Below are 21,284 nucleotides of genomic sequence, written 5' to 3'. Positions count from 1 at the left end.
AGACAGGTCAGAAACAATCATTTTTTCCCCTTTCAGTCATCTCCAGAAAAAACAAAACAAAACACGACATCACCAACACAGCAGTTTCCTTTTAAGAAAGAACTCAGCCTTTTTTTGCCATGTATGTCAAGGAACGTTAATAGTGACTTACATGATAACTCAAAAAAATAATAATAATAATTACACACACACAGATTTGACCTAGCCAGGGCCTGAAATCAGCATGAGCAGCCTGCACACGTGGAGACAAAAGGCCTTCTGTGTGGGGAGCAGGGGAGCGGGGCTGTTCCTTCCACTGGCCGACAGGGGGATGAGGCCGGAAACCAGAGGGCAGACGGCTCCCAGCGATGCAGAGCTGGGCCCCACCCAGCGCGCACACGCCTGCCCAAGCCCGCTGACCCTCTCAGACCCTCCTATGGCTCTGGAAGCGTGAGTGGTGGGTGGGAAGGCCACTGGGAGGAGAGGCTCTGGGAGGCACATGCCCGCCTACCTGCTGGGCCCGGAGGAGCGCCGCGTCGATGGCCTCCACCCGCTGCGCCACGGCGTCGCTCACCAGGCGGAAGCGGTCGTTGTCCTCGGCCACCGTCCGCTCCAGGCCTTCCCTCGCCCTCCAGGGCACCAGCTCCAGCAGGGCGGCACTCACCTCGTTCAGCGAGCCCAGCACGGCTTTGTAGCTCTTGGCTTCCTTCTTCAGCTCCTGGGGACACAAGCCGAGAGACACGGGCCTGGGGGTCACGCCACGGCTGAGCGAGCTTCCCCTTCTACTGCCCTCGGGGCCACAGCCCTTCACGGGCAACAGGCCGGGTGGGATCCCTTGGCCGCAGTTACGTTCTGTACACCACAGGTATTTCACACAGGGGAAACCGTTCCCTAAGGAGCTCAAAAGGACAACCCCCTTCTCAACACGGCACGATTTGAGCTTTGAAACGTAATATCAGTGTTTAGAAATTGGGAACCCAAACCCAGCAAGTTAATATGGATTGTTCTTTGCTGGCTGGTAACCTCAAAGCAATCGGGAACCAGAACAGATAACTGACGAGAGCCTCAGGGAGCTCCATCAGTGCTCTGTGGTGATCCGAAAGGGAAGGAAATCCAAAACCCGGCAGATACGTGTGTGCGCACGGCTGCCTCACTGTGTTACACAATAGAAATGAAGACAACACTGCACAGCAACCATACTCTCATAAAAATTAATATAAAAAAGTAATCAGGTACCAGAAAACCAAAGAGGAAAGTCTAGACCAGAATCGAGTGACCCTCTAAAGGAGGACACACTGGCTTTAAATCATCCCTGTTGAATCATCACAGGCTCAGTTAACCTAGCCTCCCTAACTCCCTGAACCCACGTGTGGTCATATTTCAGAGATGATGAAAATGGAGGCTGGCCACCCTGAGAAGAAAGACACTCAGTGTAGGAGAATACCAATTTTTGCAACATGATTAGGAAAGTCACCTCATGCCATGCATTGACCTTATAAATGTGTGACTATCCCGACCAAATTATGTGTGTCTCTGAAACACTGATCATTGCCCCTTTTTTTTTCCTGTTTTTATGCATAATAAAGTATACTCCCACCACAAGGTTCGAAGGACAAACGACAAGATGCTTTTTTTTTGTCTGGGCTCCTAAAAGTTCACACAGCTGGTCCGTGGCCAGTTTCTGTTGGGTCCATGCCCACACAGGCGTCCTTGAACACATTAGTAGTGACATGTGATAAACATCACTTTGCCCCTGAGTGACTAGGCCTCCCTTGAGAGATAACAAGCAGACACAAAGAATGTATGTCAGAGCGTACTTTTTGCCTCGCGTGTGCTTGGCTGGCAGCCTCTCCCTTCAGAACCTGCGTTTCGTACGAGAGCAGCTCGACTTCCACCTTGTCCAGCCAGGCGCACAGCCCCTCGTGGGTGGACTGCAGCCGCCGTGCAAGCTGCAGCGCCTGCTCCAGGGTCTTTGCAACGTCTGCGCTCAGCTTAGTGATGTCCTGGTATCTTGCTTTAATGGCTTCCAGTTTATCTTGAATGATTAAAACCTCGTCACCTAGAATTTCAAAGGCATGTTATATCTCATGAAAGAGGAAGCAGACTTCTTCAGAAGTGATGCTACGCTGATGAGATTTTGGGAAGTGGGGGAGAGGAGACACTTTTCTTAAGAAGTTCTGACCCAAGAAAAGTCCTTTCCTAGGTTTGAATCTTTCTGGGGATTTCTGGTCGATGTCAACAGCTCTGCGAATCCAAATACAAAAACTGTCAAGGACTACAGCACCTCCTGTCTTGTAAAAAGCACCACCTTGCGTCTATCTGTATGGTCTTTCCGTGTTTAAGGTTAAAAAGCACCTGGGTTCAAATGCTGAGTTTGTGACTCATTACCTTGTACAAGGTACCTGACCTCTCTGTGCCTCCGAGTACTTATTACAAGAACAGAACCTACTTCATAAGGTTGTGATAAAAATTCAATTAGTTTATACTTGCAAAGTATTTAGAATGGTGCCTATCACAGGCATACACATGTGTATGTCCAGCCTGGGTGGTGGTAGTTTAGTTGCTAAGTCACGTCCGACTCTTGGACTCTTGCAATGCCGTGGACTGCAGCCTGCCAGAGTTCTCTGTCCACGGGATTCTCCAGGCAAGAATACTGGAGTGGGTTGCCATTTCCTCCTCCAATGTATAATCCATTTGTGTGTTAAACTCATCTGCACTGTTCTGACAGATCTTCACCTGCCTCTATGGAATTTTCAGACACACAGAGAAATTGCATCCTGGGCTTCAGGTTCCCAGTGCAAGGCTGTAGCTATGATATCAAATTCCTCCCATGCATAATGAACAGTACCTGCCCCCACCACACATGTGCTGAGCTGAATACAGATACAGTGAGATGTTCTTACAGCCAAAGGGATTACTAAAAACGAGTCAGCATTTATTTTCTTGGTGAGTTCAAGCATAGAGAAAGGAAGCCTGGGCACAGTCACACTATGTGCCACCAAATACCACCGCCCTTACAATTTTACAAAACTGTCTACAACTGCTCTGCATCTACAGCAACTGCCTTCCACAAGCGGAAAGCTAATTTCACTCTGCCACGCGATTCTCTGACCAGTGCTCAGTGTTATGAGTAATACACAGAACTTCCATTAAAAACTCAGTGAGATCATGAGAAAAAAGTGAAATCATAGTCCAAAATCCCCTTGATCGGCCTTCAAAGTGTTCTCCAGAACGAAGTCTTGGACTGGCCCCAAAATTCTCAAGTGCTCTGTGTTCTGCCGCATCTCTCAACTATTTTGAAAGCCATGCACAGTGCTCGTGGAATGACGATCTGAAAGGCGTCTCACCTGTTGTCCGTTTAAGTAGCTCCAGGCCATTCAGCAGCGCCTGGTCTACATTTTGTTTTCTAAGCCGGATGTCCTCTTGCAGAACCTAAAATACAGGTACCATCCTGTTATCAGCTAATCTTAAGAGGATGTTAACTAGGCTTCACTTTTTTGAGTAAACACCTCACATTTTCAAATATTCCTCACTGTCCTCGCATTCACCTCTCCTTGTTTCAGCACTGTGCCCGTGTCTCAGTCCATCTATCGTAATTCTCTCCCCTACTCAGAAAATGAGCTACGTGGAAAGACTGGAGTACTGGTCAATTGTGGGCCTTTGTACACAATGATGAAATAATAAGATGAAAAATGAACAATCTGTTATTGGATAAACTGAACCTCTTCTTACATTACATGTGATTTAATTGAATAGAACACGCTCTATATAAAATGGATAAACAGCAAGGACCTACTGTATAGTACAGGGAATGATACTCAATATTTTACAATAACTTAGATGAGAAAGAGTCTGAAAAATAATATATATATATAACTGAATTGGTTTATGGTACACGTAAACCTAACACAACACTGTGAATCAACTATACTTCAACTTAAAAAAAGGTCATTGTATACAAAGGCAATGTCTTTTTTGAGTACAGGAATTAACCTAAATCATAGCAAACATAAAATAATACAGAAATAAAGAGAACTGAGAAAATAAGGTCAACTGAAATGAAAAAATAAAATAAATCAAAATACCCGCAGCTCAGCCTGCTGTGTCCACAGCCCCTCGGGGCTGGAGTCCTGGACCGAGAGCCGCCTCAGCTTGTCATGCGCTTCACTCAGCCAGTTCATCAGCTCCACTTCATCTTCCCCAAAAATCTTAGCGTTACACAGAGCCTGCTGCAGGAGCTCAGACCTGCTGTGGCTCTTCTCTTGAATCTCAACGTACCACACTTGGAAGGAGTCTAGTTTACTCTGCACTGTATCTTTATCCTCCCTGGAGCTCAAAACCTTTAAAGCCTGGCCAACGCTAACGGCCTGGTGTAAATGCTTATTGTGATGCAGGATGTCATCTTCTAAGGCCTAAACAAGGTTTAAAAAAGGGAAACAGAAAGAATGGACAAATAAAAACGACAACATAAATCGAACCCAAAGATGACACATGAAACGGGTGTCAGGTTGAACTGAGGCAACACACAATAGCGGCTAACTCAAACGCATGTCATAAAGCCACCGAGGAAAGGGGCGACTGGGTCCCGCGCGCGCGGCGGGGGCCTTACTTTGTGTTGCTCGATCTGCCCCTCCAGCTTGGACGCCTGGGTTCCAACGGGCTCGCAGTTCGCCAGCCTCTTCTCTGTGGTCGACAGCCACTCGTTCAGAGGCTCCAAGGTTTCGTGAAACTGCTGCGCTACCACGGAGATACCTTCCAGCTGACGGCTCCTGAAAACGCGCCAACAGGAAGGTCATTCGGGGATGAGGAATGTGGGAAGCTGTCAACAGAACGCTTCACTCGTGCTCCTGCACTCCGCTCCCAACACTTTTTGTAGAAAACGTCTAAGGTGAAAATTAAAACCTCTTACACTGAGAGGACAGTTTAAAATAGTTCTATTCCCTGCCAGGGTTCAATCTCTGGTTGGGGAACTAAGGTCCCTCAAGCCACTCAGCATGGTGGAAAAAATAAAAGAAAAATCTATAAATCTTTTTTTTAAGTAATAGTTCTATCAAATGCTCCTTTAATTTTTAAAACTGAACAAAGACCAACCTCAAGAACCTGAATCTTTTGAAAGTCTTAACTCATCGTAATTCTTACAATAATAATAGTTATAATCTTAGTGATGTTATAATAACAATAGCAGCTATAATAATGATAATAATAGGTAACATGTACTGAACATATATTCTATGCTTTACAAATTAGTTAAATTCAGCCAGAGCACCAGTTATTGAGACTGTGTTAGTCAAATGGTCAAGATTAGATTCAAGTTTTGCAAAATAAAGCATCCCCTGCACTGGAATTACCAGTAATTCCTCTCCTCCTGTAAAAAGTATACTGTCAGGTCTGTTTCCCAGAAGCAACAGTTATTATTTTATGGACTAAAAATATCATGAAAGAGAAGAACTATTTCTCTGACTTTTACAAAACAGAGTTTGAAATGCTTTTAGTAGACTCATGTTTCCTCCACTGAAAAGGTGCCGTGTAAGTTAAAACCTGCTTGAGCGGTCCTTGGTTTGCACTGAGGGCAAGTGATTGTGCTGGTCTGTATGCGGAGAACCTGATTCAGTATCCAGTTCTGCAAGTCATTTCTGCTGGGACCAAGAGCTGCTGTCCTGACCTGTCATCATGTTTAATTCTTAGGAAACGACCTGATTTGAGACACGGATGTTCTTTGGGAACAAAGTGAATTATGAAAAATTGGCACATGCTGCTGAATGTACTGAGTTGGCCAAAAGGTTTGTGAGGGTTTTTCCATAAGATCTCACTGGAAAACCCAAATGAACTTTTTGGCCAACCTAACAATTTCTGTATCTTTTTATCACAAACCACATATGTATATATTTTTAAAACTTTCAGTTGAAACACATTTCACCTTAAAAAAAATGAATAAATCACTATATTATTTTTAACTTCTGGATGATCACTATCTATGACTCTTCTTTCTAAATTCTATTAAATAGTATCTAATCCCCTAGAATGAATGGAAATAACGTCTGAGACTAGGTTTAATTGGCTGTGATTTTAAATTGTAAGGGGATCTATTAATTGGCGTGTGAATCACAATATGACCACAATCCCTCCACTCAATACCCCTGTGAGGATGGCTAAGGAAAAGGACAGTCCTGGGAGGAAAGCAGAGGTATTGGCTTTCGTTTATTTTAAATAGTACTCAGCACCTCTCCCATGGCAGTAATAGTAACTCCAGCACGCTACATAGAAGGAATAACCTACTGATACATGCTAAAGGGAATGTGAAATTTCCAGCCTCCTCGGGAGCCCCTCACTCGCTTGTCCTAGAACAACGCTTCCTTCCACTCTGGAATTCAAGATTAGACAAACCCTTCTCTGCACTATCCTATTAAGAGTTCCAAGGAAGGTAGGAATGGGTGGAGACACTCATTCTGTTCAGCAGGTCATCTGTTTCCAACCCAACCAGTATACACTTCAGTGTCGCAATGACTTGACATGGCTCAGTGCAGCGTTAACAGAGAGAATGAGAAGGAACTATACTCCATATCCCAAGACAAATGGTAAACCAAAACGGGGAAGAATATTTTTAAAAAAATGTCCATATACATTCTTATATGAAGTGAAGTTGCTCAGCTGTGTACGACTCTTTGAGATCCCATGGACTGCAGCCTACCAGGCTCCTCCGTCCATGGAATTTTCTAGGCAAGAGTACTAGAGTGGGTTGCCATTTCCTTCTCCAGGGGATCTTCCTGACCCAGGGACTGAACTCAGGTCTCCTGAATTGCAGGCAGATGCTTTATCGTCTGAGCCACCAGGGAAGACCACATTCGTATATATATGTACGTATATATATATATATATATATTCACATACACACACATGTGTACAACTGAGTCACTTTGCTACACAGCAGAAATGAAAACAACATCATAAATCAAGTATACTTTAATAAAATAAAAAATAAAAAAAAGAAATACAGTGAAGCCCAATGGAGCCACGCTCCAGCGCCTCACCTTGGTAAGGTAAACGCCACGGCACCTTCCACCAGCCTCACATCCCAGACACCTCCCACTCCGCCTTAAACCAGAACTCGGGACATCCCTGCGGGTCCAGCCGCTAAGCCTTCACACTCTCAGCGCTTCCACTGCAGGGGTGTGGCTTTGATCCCTGGCTTGGGAACTAAGACCCCACATGTCGCAGGGTGTGGCCAAAAATAAAATAAAATTAAGAAACTGAGGGCACCATTTAAAAAATATTATTAGACAGTCAAAACTTAATTAGAAACAAAAATAGAAAAAAAAACTGAGGTTGCCTGTCACCTCCCCACCCCAGGCCGGGTTCTTCCGACTCTCTGCTACCATGGCCCCATGTGCAGGTTTCACTCTGAGCCATCACATTTGTCCCTGCTCTTCAGTGGCCACCAAACCCTGCTACGGTCCTCCCTGAGGGTAGGGACGATCTGACAAGCACACCCTGGAACACCTGGCCCTGCCTGATGCGTGGCAGGCAGGCAATAACTGTGTTACAAATGAATGAATAAAGGACCCTGCGAGGGAAACACTGTTCTTAAAGAGTTGTAATAGGGACTTTCGTGGTGGTCCAGGAGGTAAGAATCCACCCTGTAATGTAGGGGACATGGGTTTGATCCCTGGTCGGGGAACAAAGACCCCAGACGCTGCAGAGCGCCTAAGCCTGCACACTGCGACTGCCTACTAGGCCCACGCGATGCAGCTAGAGAGCCAGTGCACCTCAGCAAAAGGTCCTGTGTGCCGAACCTGAGACAGGTCGCAGCCAAACAAACAAACAAAAAGAAACACAAAAACAAACAAACAAGAGTTGGGAAAGATCTGGGCACTACAAGACATCCCCGGTGGAGGACTGAGAAGTACCACCACCCCTGCCCTCTATGTTCACATACGTGACAAACACAGGCAAAGAGCAATTTGGAAATAAAGTAGGACCAAAATACGAGAAATCAGTACAAAAGCCACTGCCGCTCTTCCCAAACCCTGGCAGCATTTACATTACCTCGTTTCAGCCTTACTAAGTAGCGCCTCCCATCGGCTATCCAGCAGACTCAGCTGTTTCAAAATCTTCACTTTATCCGGAGGTTCTGCCGTGGCAGCGATTTTCTCTCCTTCCCGTTTGATCACCTCCACAGTAGATTTGCGGTCATCCAGCAATCTTTGGAGAAGCTTAGGAAAAAATAGTAAATGAGAAAACAATAAATAAATGGAAAGGAAACAAAGGAATAACTGTATAAACATATGCTTTCTAGCATGCTTTTGACATGTGACAAAAATAATTTTGCATGGATTCACATACAAAAGGATTTGAGAAGCAGAGCTTTTTCAAAAACCTCATCCTATTTAATGATTCATTACTACTGTGTTAGACACTGTGGTAAAGGCTTTTCGCAGAAAATAAAATGAATATTAAGGCCACTAAACCATTCATTCTCAACTTTTTAATACAAGATAATGGGGTAGAAGGGTGCTGCTACTCAGGAAACATCACTGCACTGGACATGCAAAATCCTCATTACTATAACGAAATGGGAATGCCCTAACACTCAAGAATGATCTGTCCCACTGAGACAGAAAAGATCATTATAAATCATCACTATTTTCAAAAACCTTTTCCCATGTTAAATAATCTACCACAGAAGGGAAGCTGAGACTCAGACCAGTTCACAAGTCAATGAGGCTGAAACCAGAGGCTCCTGGCTGCTTTGGGGAGGTAGGATAGCTCCTAAAATTCTTTATGAGGATAAAAACTAGAGCCTTTAAGTAGCATTTCCACAATGACCAGAGAGTGAAACATGTCAGAAGCCTTCAAAGTGGGCAAAAGAAGACTAACATTTCAGGACTGAGCAGCAGAAAAAAAATGTCCAGTTCTTCATTTCAAGAAGCCTGGGAGTGTTTGACATGGGGTGCCAAAAATCAGGATTCCCTTCCTCCACTTAAATGAAACAAGCATTTCAGTAAAAAGTGCCATCCCCAGGCCCCACGTGCAGAGTGGTGAGCAAGGCACGGCACACGGAACGCTGAACACCACTGCTGCCTGAAGCTGCCCCTGACTGACCCTGGAGGACCAAGGCCACGGACAGGCACCCAGGGACAACACGCCGCCGGGAGGGTATCCTACCACTGCCACTTCGCCGCCAAGCCCACTCTGCTCCGTGTTACGCGGCAGCCTGGATGGGAGGGGGGTTTGGCAGAAAACGGATGCATGCGTGTGTATGGCTGAGTTCCCTTGCCGTCCACCTGAGACCATCACTACGCTGTGAATCAGCTATGCTCCAATACAAAACAAGAAGCTTAACAGCAATTTAAGAGAGACCACCACATAGGAGGGGAGAGGAACAGGGCCCAAGAGAAGGGGAAGAGACGTCCTCTCTTGACACAGGTCAGAGATCATAAAATCAAAGTACAACAGGTGGTTTAGGCAGTAAAGGGAACAATTAAATGGATTACTTTCAGTAAACTTTAATGAATAGCTTCTAGCAACTAAGAGCAAAATCGACAGACAGGTTTCGTTGGCTAAGCCTTGTTCATTAACTCTGGGTAAATACTAAAGGTTTAAATTAAATCATGAATGGTAATAGTCATTTTATTCAACACCATATTATATATTTATATTTATTACATTATAGAAATTACACATATTTTATTACATATTATATGTATCAATTTTTTTCAGAAACCAAACAAATGCAATGTGTTTCCTCTTATGTTTCTTTATTCCTTACCTCTAAATCTATTTCTAATTAGTTAATTTGTCAAGATACTAAAGTCTTCAAAGAATTTTCAGAGAGAGTAGTATTGGATGCCAAAACCCAACCAAGCCTCTGAATCCATTCCTTTTTTTAAGAGTGTTGTCTTCTTAAAGGTAAACCTTATCAATGCACTGTATTCCAGGAGCCCCCCACTGCCATGCGTCATTTCAAGCCGTGGACGACACAGATCAATACTGGACAGGTCATTAATGCTTCCCAAGACCACAGAAGTTGTAGGTGTGGCCCTAAGGAGTCAGCATCCCTCTAAGGAGTGTCTTTCCAACTGGATCCTGTATGTGCAGCGTCAAAAGACACAAGAGCCCAGTTCTGAATGCAGGGATCAACTCTCTGCCTCGTCAGTACAGGCTGAACCATAATAAACTGCCCCCACTGACCTCATACAACAGACAACTGCATGTGCACCAAGCCAGCACATCAAAGAACTGTGACATCTCTGTTCGAAGTCATCCTTTCACTGAGTGAGGTCGCCCTTGAGTGCACTATTTTTCAAAAGAATTGTACACGTCCCCTCTCCAGTTAGCACTTACTGTCCCCAGCTCTACCCTCTCTCTTCCCAGTTCTTAGCTCCCACCCGGCTTTATTTATCAGCGGCCAAGGTTAATACTAATTGCTTACTTTTGTTTTCTGTCTCTCTCTCCCTGTTCTTCCCTTCCCACTAACACTTAAACTTGATGAGGAACTTCTATGTTTTTTATTTGACGGTATAGCTCCGGCACCTGCAAGGATGACTGACCTGTGGCAGATGGTGGACAAATATTTGTTGAATGACTAACAAAACAAGGTCTAGAACATGGATTACTGGTTAATGAAGACATCCTATAAATACAGACAGAGTCACAGGGTAAACGTTTACTCTCGTTATTAAGGTGTAACCGGAAACAGGATGCGCGCTCCGCTAACTCACCTTCTGCTCCTGTATCTGGGCCTTCACCACCTTGAACTCGGCGGACGGGGCTTTCTGATTGGCCACGAGCTCCTCGGTGTCCCCCATCCAGCCGAGCAGGGACTCCAGGGCGTCCTGAAAGCGCCCGCAGTGCAGCAGGGCCTCCTGCAGCTGGGCTGCCCGCTGGGCCACCTGCATAGCCAGGGCCTCAGTTACCACCACGCTCGGAGAACCCGCACATGCCCGCCAGCCCACCCCGCCCACTGACCACAGATTCTCTCTTCCTTCTCGTTTAAAACTTACTCAAGGCACTGCTCGTGGGCAGGATAGAGACAGAAAGGAGACGAGCTCATCAGCAAGTCAGCCTAAGATAAGGTTACTCTCAACTCGTCAATGCCAAAGGGGAGGACTCTCGGATTTTGGATGTATCCAATACACCGATGATTAGCAAAGAACGGTTCAAATATTTTAAGGTTACTGAAAGAAACAGTGCCTTTTTCATTTTTACCATTATCCATGGGGTTCCATTATTCCCTACACTGAAAATCAAGGATAATAATTTTTTTTAAGACTAAGATTAAAAAAAAAAAGTTATTTAATAGAGACAATCAGAATTACATTCACCCACACAAAATAACTATGAAGTATCCAATTAAATTCTGTGAGCTCCAAGCTCTATAGAGGCTTTTCTTAACAAGACAGGGCCTTTGTCCTCCAGTAAATGGAGTCTCTGTGTCCCACACAGAGATACCCTATCGCCCCCTCAAAGGTCTTTTCTTTTTGGACTGAACAAGTGCTTGGCAAGACAGTTTAAGTACCATAGAATATATTTATACCTGACCTGCATCCCCGTTTGTGTGAGTAGCACTATACTGTGAATCAGACTCTAAAGAAGGATAAACGCTGTCTTGAGATCTGGCCACCAAGGAAGATTTCAGAGCAGGAAAAACTCCAAAAACAATTCCCTCCAGCATCAGACGAGCCCTGCCATCCCAAAACCCTTTTCTGATCATTTCTGTCACATAAAGAGCTGCTGTTGTGTTTCAGCATCATATCCTTCAGCTATCAGCGTTACTTTCCAGTGTTTTCTGTCACGCACATTTGGGAAAAGGGGGGAATCTTCATTTCATCCCATGACATTTGGACTCAGCGATCTACAGTGAGGTGCAAACCCTCAGTCCAGGGCGGACAGACACACGGCTGCACTGTGGGACCTGTTACACAGTGCGGAATGAGTTGCTGATGAATGAAAATTAGGTTTCACATAAAAAGTGAGATTTCCAAGTTCTCTGGAAAATAAGGAGGCCATTTGGCAGCGGGGAGCCCAGGCTCCTGGGTGGCACTAATCTGAGGCGCCAAGCAGCCCCCATGCCCTCGGAGGTGTGTGCACGGTCCCAGCCCAGGGCAGAGGACCTGGCCACGGTCCAGACAGGGCCCGCCTCACCCGGCTCGCTGCCTGCATCTGCGCCCCCACCCCTGGGGACACCTGGGATGGGCCACAGGTCACAGGGCAGCCAAGGAGCAGGCAGGGCAGGGAGGCTGGCTAGCGGACACAGGACTGGGGGTCCCAGCAAATGCTGGCGAACAATCTGCAGGAAGGACCCGGAGGGAGCGCCACCCCACCTTCTCGTTGAGGGTCTTCCAGCGTGCGCCGGCGTCGTCCAGGTCGCGCTCCAGGGCCTCGGTGCTGGCGCCCTTGCCGGCACTCTGGATGAGGCCCTGCCCCAGCCAGTTCACATCCTGATGCCTCACCTGCAGGGGTTCAATCTCTTCCTTCTGGAACACCTACGTTTGAAAGAACAATAATTCTCTGAATTAGTGTACCTAACAGTCACCAAATACAAACATCTGTTCAATCAGCTGGTATGGATTATTACAGATGAAGATAATCCTGGTTGCCTAAATCATGTGTTGTTGCCTAGCCTGTCTTACAAATACTAGTAAAACACTAAACATAAATTCATAATATTATCATAACCACTAAGAAAAATTCAGGAATGATATTCTAGCTGCATTTCATCAGATTACCTATAAAACGAAAACAAGAGTGGACATGTCTTCTCTATCGCTTCATTATCACAGCACTAGGAATCGCCTATCACTCCAATTTAACTAGTAAAAAAAAGGTTTAGAGTGGCATTATTTCATTCTTTTTTTTTAATGTCATTTGCAGCAACATGAATGCAACTAGCAATTATTATACTAAGAAAGTCAGAAAGAGAATGATAAATACGGTATGATATCACTCACACATAGAATCTAAAATATGACACAAATGAATGTATTTACAAAGCAGAAACAGACTCACAGACACAGAGCATGGACTCGTGGTTGCCGAGGTGAGAAGGGCAGACTGGGACTTCAGAGTCAGAAGATGCAAGCTATTACCCACAGGATGAATAAACAACCGAGTCCTGCTGTACAGCACATGCAACCCTTCTCAACATCCATTCCATAACGAAAAAGAACAGAAAAAAACCAACATGTACACCTATATGTATCCGTGAGTCACTCTGCTGCACGATAGAAATCACCCACTGTAAGTCAACTATGCTTCAATTCAAACCGAGGCTCTGTGACAACCTGGAGGGGTGGTCAGGGGATGGGAGGGAAGCACAGGAGGGGACGCGTGTGTACCTATGGCTGATCCATGCTGACGGACGGCAGAAACCAACACAATCCAGCAATGATCCTCAATTAACAACAAATAAAAAGTAAGATGGATAACAACAAAAGTCCTACTGTGTATCACAGGGAAGCATAGTCAGTATCCTGTGATAAACCCTAATGGACAAGAATATGAAAAAGTGTACCTATATAACTGAGTCACTTTCCTGTAGAGTAGAAATCAACACAACATTATACTCAACTATACTTCAATAAAATAACTTTTTAAAGAGCAAAAAAGAAAGAAAAGAAAAAGTACAGAAAATGCCAAGTAGCAAGATGGTAAGATGGGCCTTCCCGGACAAGAATCCTTATGGGCTCTTCTAAGGAGGCCTGCTGCTAGCTGGCAAATGACACTGGAGCCTCAACTGGAAATGGGGGTCACTGACAAGAAGATGAGCTGAGCCAGAGGGGCCACACACGGGGACACAGACGGCATAAAGAGGCAGGCAAGCGCTGCATCAGCATGGATGCCGACACGTCCAGCCCCTAAGCCTCTCAGCCTCTGCCAAGACGCCAACGGGCGTGCAAGAGGCACAGAGGCCTCCCCACCGGATCCCAGCACACGTGGCTTGCACGGCCACTCTTCCCCCCTGTGGGCCCTGCCTGCACTGTCGGCGGCTTTCCAGCACCTCCCGGCCAACCCTCCAGCCCACCCAACTTATAGGCCGCACTGCCTGCAACCGGCAAAGTATCTAACTAATGTGTTAAAGAGTAAAATGTAAGTTCCATGAAAACACCAATTTGTTTTCCTTAGAGCTGCTCTATTTCCTGGGTCTACCACAGTACCTAGCTTGTAATATGGAGCCAGTATAGAAAACTGTATTGCTATCTTGGGGTGGGTGATGATCATTCCTCAACAGATAATACTGTACATCAACTCTTTCATAGATAACACCAATGCTTTTAATATAGGGCTTGAAGGTGTCACGAGGACAATAAACTCATTTAACGAAGGGAGGAAAGCTTCAGCTGGAGATTAAGGGAAAACAAGGTTTGGGGTGCTGAGTCATTATACGACATAAATATAACAGTCCAAGTGAATGAATAGTTAAACAGAATATAGGAAAACACAATAAAAGCAAATATCAAAATAGGAGTTGAGAAAAAACTATAGGCACAGCATGGAAAATAATTTTGAAAGATATAGAGGCTGCCAAACTCCCCTGACTTTGGCCCACGCCAGCATATGTCTGGGCTATAGTATGAATGAGTACATTAAAGAAGAGCAAACAAAAAATGCACAATCACCTCTTCTAAAAGTCCCCTTTCAGCAAAAAGCCCATTTTCTGAGTTTCCACACTAGCTAACTGTTTCTATAGAACAATACTCAATATAAAAAGTCAATTACACACAAAGAATTATAGGAGTTCCCCAAATAACTGGGACAAATACATAAAATTTTTCATAATTTTTAAAAGGCATTAGTGTACCTAATGTCAATAGAAACACTGCAAATTAGTTGAAAACAGAATTCCGCCGTATGATCCTACTTCTTTTTCTATACCACTTTCCAAGTTACTATTTCTAGGAAAAGCTGGAGATATGTTTTACTACTTACCAAAAAAAAAAAAAAAAAAGAGGGGGAGGAAAACAAGTTACATTTTTAATTCCCGGAACTTGTCTGGTACATAAGGATTGAGGGAAAAGTTTTATTCTCCCCCATAGCTAGTTTTCAGAGCAAAAAAACAACAAAACTAATAAAAATGTTTCAGTAAATTGTCTTAACTTCTGGTCTTGGTTTGAAAGAAATGAATTTCAGGGTTGTCTATCAGCATAGTTCTGGTTGAGGCTGTAGTAATTTTCAAAAGTGCTTCCCAAGATTCACTAAGGGTTAAAAAAAAAAAAAACTACTAAAGAATCTATATACTCCTAAGAGTTTAATTACTTTCTACAAATAAACTGCAAAATCCTTTATAGTAAGCAAATAAACACTCTGCTAAGCTTTCTAACTAGCACACCATTCAATGCAAGGAAAGGGCATGGCTAATTAGATCAATTATTTCACAGACTGATAGCATCCAAAAGCCTTATCTCTCAGTAACAAAATACCTAGGAAGAGAGACTCTCCCTAAGGCTAACCCTCAAGCATATAAACACAAGAGAAGCTTAAAATAAAGTAAAATTACCTCTGAGGCAAAGTTTACCAGAAGAGCTTAGGAAAAGGACCAAAATAGCTGAACTTTAATCTAAGTGGGGAGAAAAAAATTACAGGCTTGACAACCGATGTCTCCCTATGACAAGGCTGCACCCTTCACTCAGCACTTAGCACAAGGGAAGGCGGGCTGCGCGGACTGCAGAAGGCAGCACAACTGCTTCTCCCCGAATGCAGAGCTGCAGAGAGAACACTTTCAGCACGCGTAGAGAGTCCTCGGCTTGAGGAGAGCACTTCTCAGACCACAACAATGGAACACTGTGCTTGCTCCTTCCTAAGCCCCTTCAAGCTTAATAAATCCCATATAACTGCCCTTAAGTGGCAGGACCTTAAACCACAATTTGTGGAGAAGCCTAAGCTTAACATGAATTCACAGTGGAAGGGGGGCATTCAAACGAAGAGGAACGGGGCCACCATCCTACCACCAGGAGCAGGAACGCAACCAGCTGGCAGTGATCATGCTCCTCAGGAACCATCCCTAATTAGCTTGCAGTGATCGATGGATCAATGTCTGCCATCTGGCTGGGTACCAGTCAACCACCCCTTGCCCCCACCTACTGCATCCCAGCCAAAGACAGGACGGGACTGACACCAGTGTCAGAGACGCCGGTGACCACTTGATGGCAAATTTCCCATCCCTGTTAATTACCTGAGCAGAGTGAAAGCCATTACAGACAGGGTCCAAGGTTCCTGCCTGGGCTCCTGTTTTCCGGGGAGTGGCCTGCTTTCTTACCGCTCTGAATTGTGAGGAGCAGGGCTCACAGGTCGCCTCCATCTCCTGGACAGAAAGAGGAGCCTCCACATCATCTTGGGATGCTACGCTGGATTCTTCTGAATCGTACTGTGTCAATAACGTCAGATTTTCCACTAAACTCGTGCCACCCCAATCGACGACATTTCCCCCCAGATCTGTGAGAGAGACAGCCAGCTCCTCGGGAGAGTCTCCCACAAATTCCCTCTTTTGGGCGGTGCTTTGGAATTCTCCTGATCCGTAGGTTCTTCCTTCTTCTCTGGGGTTAGAAATGCACTTGTTTTCTCCCTCTCTTGGCAGAATGAATGAACCACCCTTAAGAGTGCTCTCTCTGCCGTCATCCTGCAGGCAGCTGTTTTCACCACGGATTTCCCTTTGACCGTGGACAGGTTTCGCTTCCTCTGGTGGAAAAGCATCATGTAAAATCATCTTGAAGTTGTCATCAAGGTGGGTGCTTCTGCATGAAAGCAAGGGGATCTTCTGCTCGCTGATGGAATTAACAGAAAAAAAGGGTCTGTATTGCTCTGCGGTGTGAGCATCTTCCACAGAAGACAGGCTTCTGATTTGGGACGGGTCTCCGGGGAAAAGACGCTGCTTTTCCTCCCTCTCCGCTGGAGGGCTGCACAAGCCAGAGTCGTCCTCCTCCGACGTGAGAGAGCTGGTAGCCCCTCTGCACTTGCCAGCCTTGGCAACAGCATCTGACAGATCAGCAGGTTCAACAAAAGAGCTTTCACTTTTGTTTGCATAATCCACAAAACTGGCCGGGACGAACATTCGCCACGACCGTCTATGCTCTTTCTTTTCCGCATGGGATTTGGCTTTGGGTAAGCCTGTGCTCCGAATGACGTCGCTATTGAGTTTGAGGGCATCAAAGATCATCTTTTCATCGAGCTTGTGGGCTTCACGGCCTCTCAGCTCGAAGGCACTGGAAGAAGCAAGGGGACCGTTGGAGCACAAAGAGCTGACATCCAGTGTTCGGTGACTGTAGGGTAAAGTCCGGTCTGTGAAGTGCCTGGAAGACAGGCTGCCCTTGGAACCCGAGTCAATCTGCTCATTCAGCCTAACCGTGTCGTAGATAGAGCGCTGGGGGACGTAGCAGTCCTCGATGTTGAGGTCCTCCTCCTCCTCACCCTTCCCCACGCAAGGCGGATTCTGACGTAAACAGTCTGGTCTGCTCAGCGGCTTCCCCATCGCGGAGCCCTTTACAACAAACAGTGCAGCTCTTGACGCAGAAAGTGGGAAATAAGGCCAGGTATGTTCCAGAAAAGCACACTTCTGAACAGAACTATAAAGTGCCTCCAGCCCAAAGATGCATCACAGATGAGGGGCTGAAGGCCAGCAGCAGGGCACCAGTCCACGTGCAAACTTCCCTTTACCTGGTTGTGTGAGAATGACTCTCAAAAATAAAGTGCATCCAACAGCAGAGAACAGAAGTCTCCTCCCCAGCCTCTGGAAGTTCCCTTTCACATACTCCAAAACACAGAAAAAAAAAAACAAATAATACATTTATCAGTGGCTCAAACACTCAGAACATTCCATTGTCGGTCCATTTCCCTTTTTATTCTAATTCTGCATCTGAGATTTCCAGATTACAATTTCCCCAGGAGCAAGCATCTTTATCCGCAGAGTGTCAATTTCAGCAGAGCTCTGGTTAATTGTAATCCACTTAAACACAGCTTGCAAAACTCCATCTCTTATAAATAAACCAAGGTTCAGAAATTTAAAAACACTTGGAGACTTAAGAGACCACGGACTATTCCGATGAAGGCACAGATCAAGTCTTCAGAGAAAAATAAGTCTAACACACTGTAAGAAAGTTCAAATTTTCTTTTACTCTTTTTGGGAGTAGCTATAAATAATCCTGATTCGAAAGACAGGCTCTTCCCATATTAAGCGTCTTCGAGGCTATTGAGAATTATCCAAAGAGGAAAAAAATAGGCTTTTGGAAGGCCAGGCCGGCACAGTCTAGCAACCATTCGAAGTAAATAGACAGCATGGTGTAGTATAAACTCCACTTAGAGGGAAAAAAAAGTCATTGTCAGAGTCTTATCTGATCTTCCTTAAAACAGCTGATTCCACCTGAGGCCCCCGCAGTGGAGAGGAGCCCCGCGCTTCCTCGGAGGCTGGGCAGCCGCACGGCGGGGTGGCGGGCGGGCGGGCGGGCGTCCCGAGCCTGGGCGCTCCAGGGGCGCATCTGCCGCGCGCCCCTCGCCGAGGCCCGGGGCCCGCTCCGCCGCTACGCGCTCCCGAGACCCGGCTCGGCGGGCATGTGCCCCGGACTCCGGCCTCCGCCGGCCGGGCGCCCGCAAGCCTTTCAGGGGGAGGTGCCCAGAGGCGGGCGGCGGGAGGCAACCGCCGGGCGGTGACATCAGCGCGAACCAGACCCGGCCCGGGGGCGCGCGGCGGGCGCGGGGGCGCGGCCGGCCGGCGGGGCGGGGGCCACCTCCGCGCGGACAGCGGGCCCCGCGGGAACCGCGCCCCACCCCACCCCGGGGAGAGAAACGGGGAGTCGGGCTAACCCGCCCACCGGGAACCACTCTAGGGGCGCCGCTGCGGCGGACTCGCAGATGAAGGCACAGATCAAGTCTTCAGACACCCCCTTCGGGTACGCGATGTAGAGCGCGCATCACTTTCAAGTTGGACCTCCTGTCGTTCTTTTTAAAAGCCCAAGTTCAAGTTGAACTGTTGTTCTCCGGAGGAAACCACTCCTTAGGGTATGGAGCCCTGGGCACCACGGACGTGGATATGAGCCGTTACTAATAACTATGCATGCCTCTCGAGGTTACTGCAAGGCTTGGGCTAAGATCAAGGGTGGTTAAGCGACTCTGGATATTTCGTTAACAAAATCACAGCCAGGGCGTTTTATCCACTGAACAAACACTCTTTAAATAATACTGTTTGAAAATTAACACAGCAAGCCAAACCTTAGCCTTTGGCGCAGGGAGAAAATTTCACAGTTTCATTTAAGTAAACTAAGATCTATCCATTCTTTATTTTATGAAATAAGCAATCATGCCAGAATAGCAGATAGAGGGCAGATTTTCTTTCCTCAAACTCACAAAATAATCTTTCGAACATAAATAAAACTGTGCTGGCCCCAAGTGAAGACAGGTCTAGTAAAAACAACAGTAAACTTCTCTGATAATGTAACAGAAGAGATGTGGGAGGGGCCTTTTGTACCTTTCATCAGAAAATGATTCCAAAATGATTTTTTATAAACGTTAAGAACTGAATCTTAAAAAAAAAAAGTCTCTCCATAACCAGAACTCTATAGGCAACATACTCATTCAACACTTATTAGATGCAACTCGTATTAAGTTGGAAAAAATATATACATAGCCAACTATAAGGGATAATATACATAATACACTACCCATCAACATAATAATATCAAAGCCCACTCTTCACGGTCAAGAAGTGAAATATCTCAGCAAGCACTTGATTCTATCTGAGCACACAGGCTGTTCTGCTGCCTGGATAATAAGACAAAGAAAACCCGCCCACAGTTACCGTGTTTGAACAATGAGTCGGGCATCAGGCCACAATCAGCAGAGACGGAGGGACTGACTGCCAGCTGCCACGACCTTCCTTACGCAAGTAGCTCCTGGGAAGCTACCCACTCGTGGCTATGTGAATAAGAAAGCTTCCACGGGGTGTGGACCAGAGGTGCTCACAGAACTTTTCCTAAGAAACAATGGCCCTACTTCCAGGCCCCATAGGCTCTAACTCTAAATCATGAATTCAGTTCTAATCTGGTCTTCCAGCTCTCTATAAAGCTAAGGACAGCAACCTTGCATTTGAGATGAAGAGTACACTTTTAAAGCTACACAAATAATTCATTCATTATTTCAGTCATTCATCAAACAGGCCCCACTATCTGCCAAGCAGCACAGGAAACCCTGGCAAAGTGCAGGTGCCCAGAGAGGCGGGACCCCCACCCCGTGTGCCTGACAGTGAGGTGGAGAGTCTGGATGAGAAAGTGTGTGGGGCACAGCCGGGAAGCAGGAAGTGCGATGGAGAAATCTCCTCTGATGGATTATATTTAACAGTGCACCATTTATTTAATAACTGAGTTCCTATTTTATTAAGCTGATTTCAACTAACTCTACAAAAGATGATCCTGGCACATTCAGGTTCCATTTGATATTTGTACTCTTAACATTATATTGGTATTGATGACAACAACTTGTATATTTATCTTTGTTACTTGAAATCAGATTCCAAAGATCTATCTGGGTAACTTAAGAGAACTCACATTTAGAGCAGGACACGACTGGTTGATTGTTTCTTCCTAAATTCGATTTATACAGCTACTTTTCAATGTGATGCTCTCTAAAGTTAGTATTAATAAAATAAAGATGTATTGAACTGTGTTAAATACTAACCATTATACATATAAGAAATATACAATGAATAAATGAGCAAAGCTCTTCCGAAAAGCAGTCAAAAGTATTCAGAAATCGCAATGTTAAACTGGTCTCGAAAGGCAAGTCTACACAGCCTACTTGATGTGATCCAGTTAAAATACTTTCCAAAGGTAGATAATTTCGGAAAAGTACACAAACACTAGTTGAATTATAAGCAAGATAGTACCACTTTCTCATTTTATATTTCTAAAATCAGAAAAGAAAGTTTCTGAAGAATCTTACCACAAAGTATCATACAATCATCCATGTCTTAGAAAAGATAAAAGGCTAATTTTATCAACTGAAACATGGAGTTTTTAGAGCTGAAAGGCTAGAAATATTAGGAAATTCAAGTGCAGTTAAGTGGACAACGTTTGTGAGTGAATGCAATATTATCCATAAAAGCTGATGAACTTATCTTCCTGGCCTGGTAGCTCCTGAAATATGAATCAGAAGCCAGACAAGAGATGTGTGGGGTTTTTTGCTTTAAGTACAAACCTAGGCCTTACAGACAACAATTTCTATTATTCTTTCTAAAACAGATACGCTTTTTGCTAAGGAAAACCAAAAGCATCTTATGTTCTCAGGTTTTAAAGTGATAACTTCTTTACCTGGATGGATAAAGGATC

At 45.3% G+C, this 21,284-nt stretch overlaps 1 protein-coding gene across 9 annotated transcripts in view; it reads right to left on the bottom strand.

Moving 5' to 3' along the window:
* Nucleotides 1-21,284, bottom strand: part of DST (dystonin) — a 522,626-nt gene that overhangs the window by 70,843 nt on the left and 430,499 nt on the right. For 7 of the 9 annotated variants that reach the window (XM_068960483.1, XM_068960482.1, XM_068960484.1 and 4 more), the window contains 8 exons: nt 12,300-12,461; nt 10,698-10,868; nt 8,023-8,189; nt 4,589-4,748; nt 4,065-4,391; nt 3,327-3,411; nt 1,797-2,038; nt 491-697 (listed from right to left, as the gene is read on the bottom strand). In XM_068960483.1, coding sequence (XP_068816584.1) covers nt 491-697; nt 1,797-2,038; nt 3,327-3,411; nt 4,065-4,391; nt 4,589-4,748; nt 8,023-8,189; nt 10,698-10,868; nt 12,300-12,461 — 1,521 coding nt within the window. The remainder of the gene's footprint in view (nt 1-490; nt 698-1,796; nt 2,039-3,326; nt 3,412-4,064; nt 4,392-4,588; nt 4,749-8,022; nt 8,190-10,697; nt 10,869-12,299; nt 12,462-21,284) is intronic. The other 2 variants (XM_068960485.1, XM_068960489.1) reach the window with 1 other exon arrangement.

The sequence above is a fragment of the Capricornis sumatraensis genome, chromosome 22 (assembly GCF_032405125.1).
Source record: "Capricornis sumatraensis isolate serow.1 chromosome 22, serow.2, whole genome shotgun sequence".
Taxonomy (NCBI): Eukaryota; Metazoa; Chordata; class Mammalia; order Artiodactyla; family Bovidae; genus Capricornis; species Capricornis sumatraensis.
This window is presented reverse-complemented; position numbering and strand designations above follow the sequence as displayed.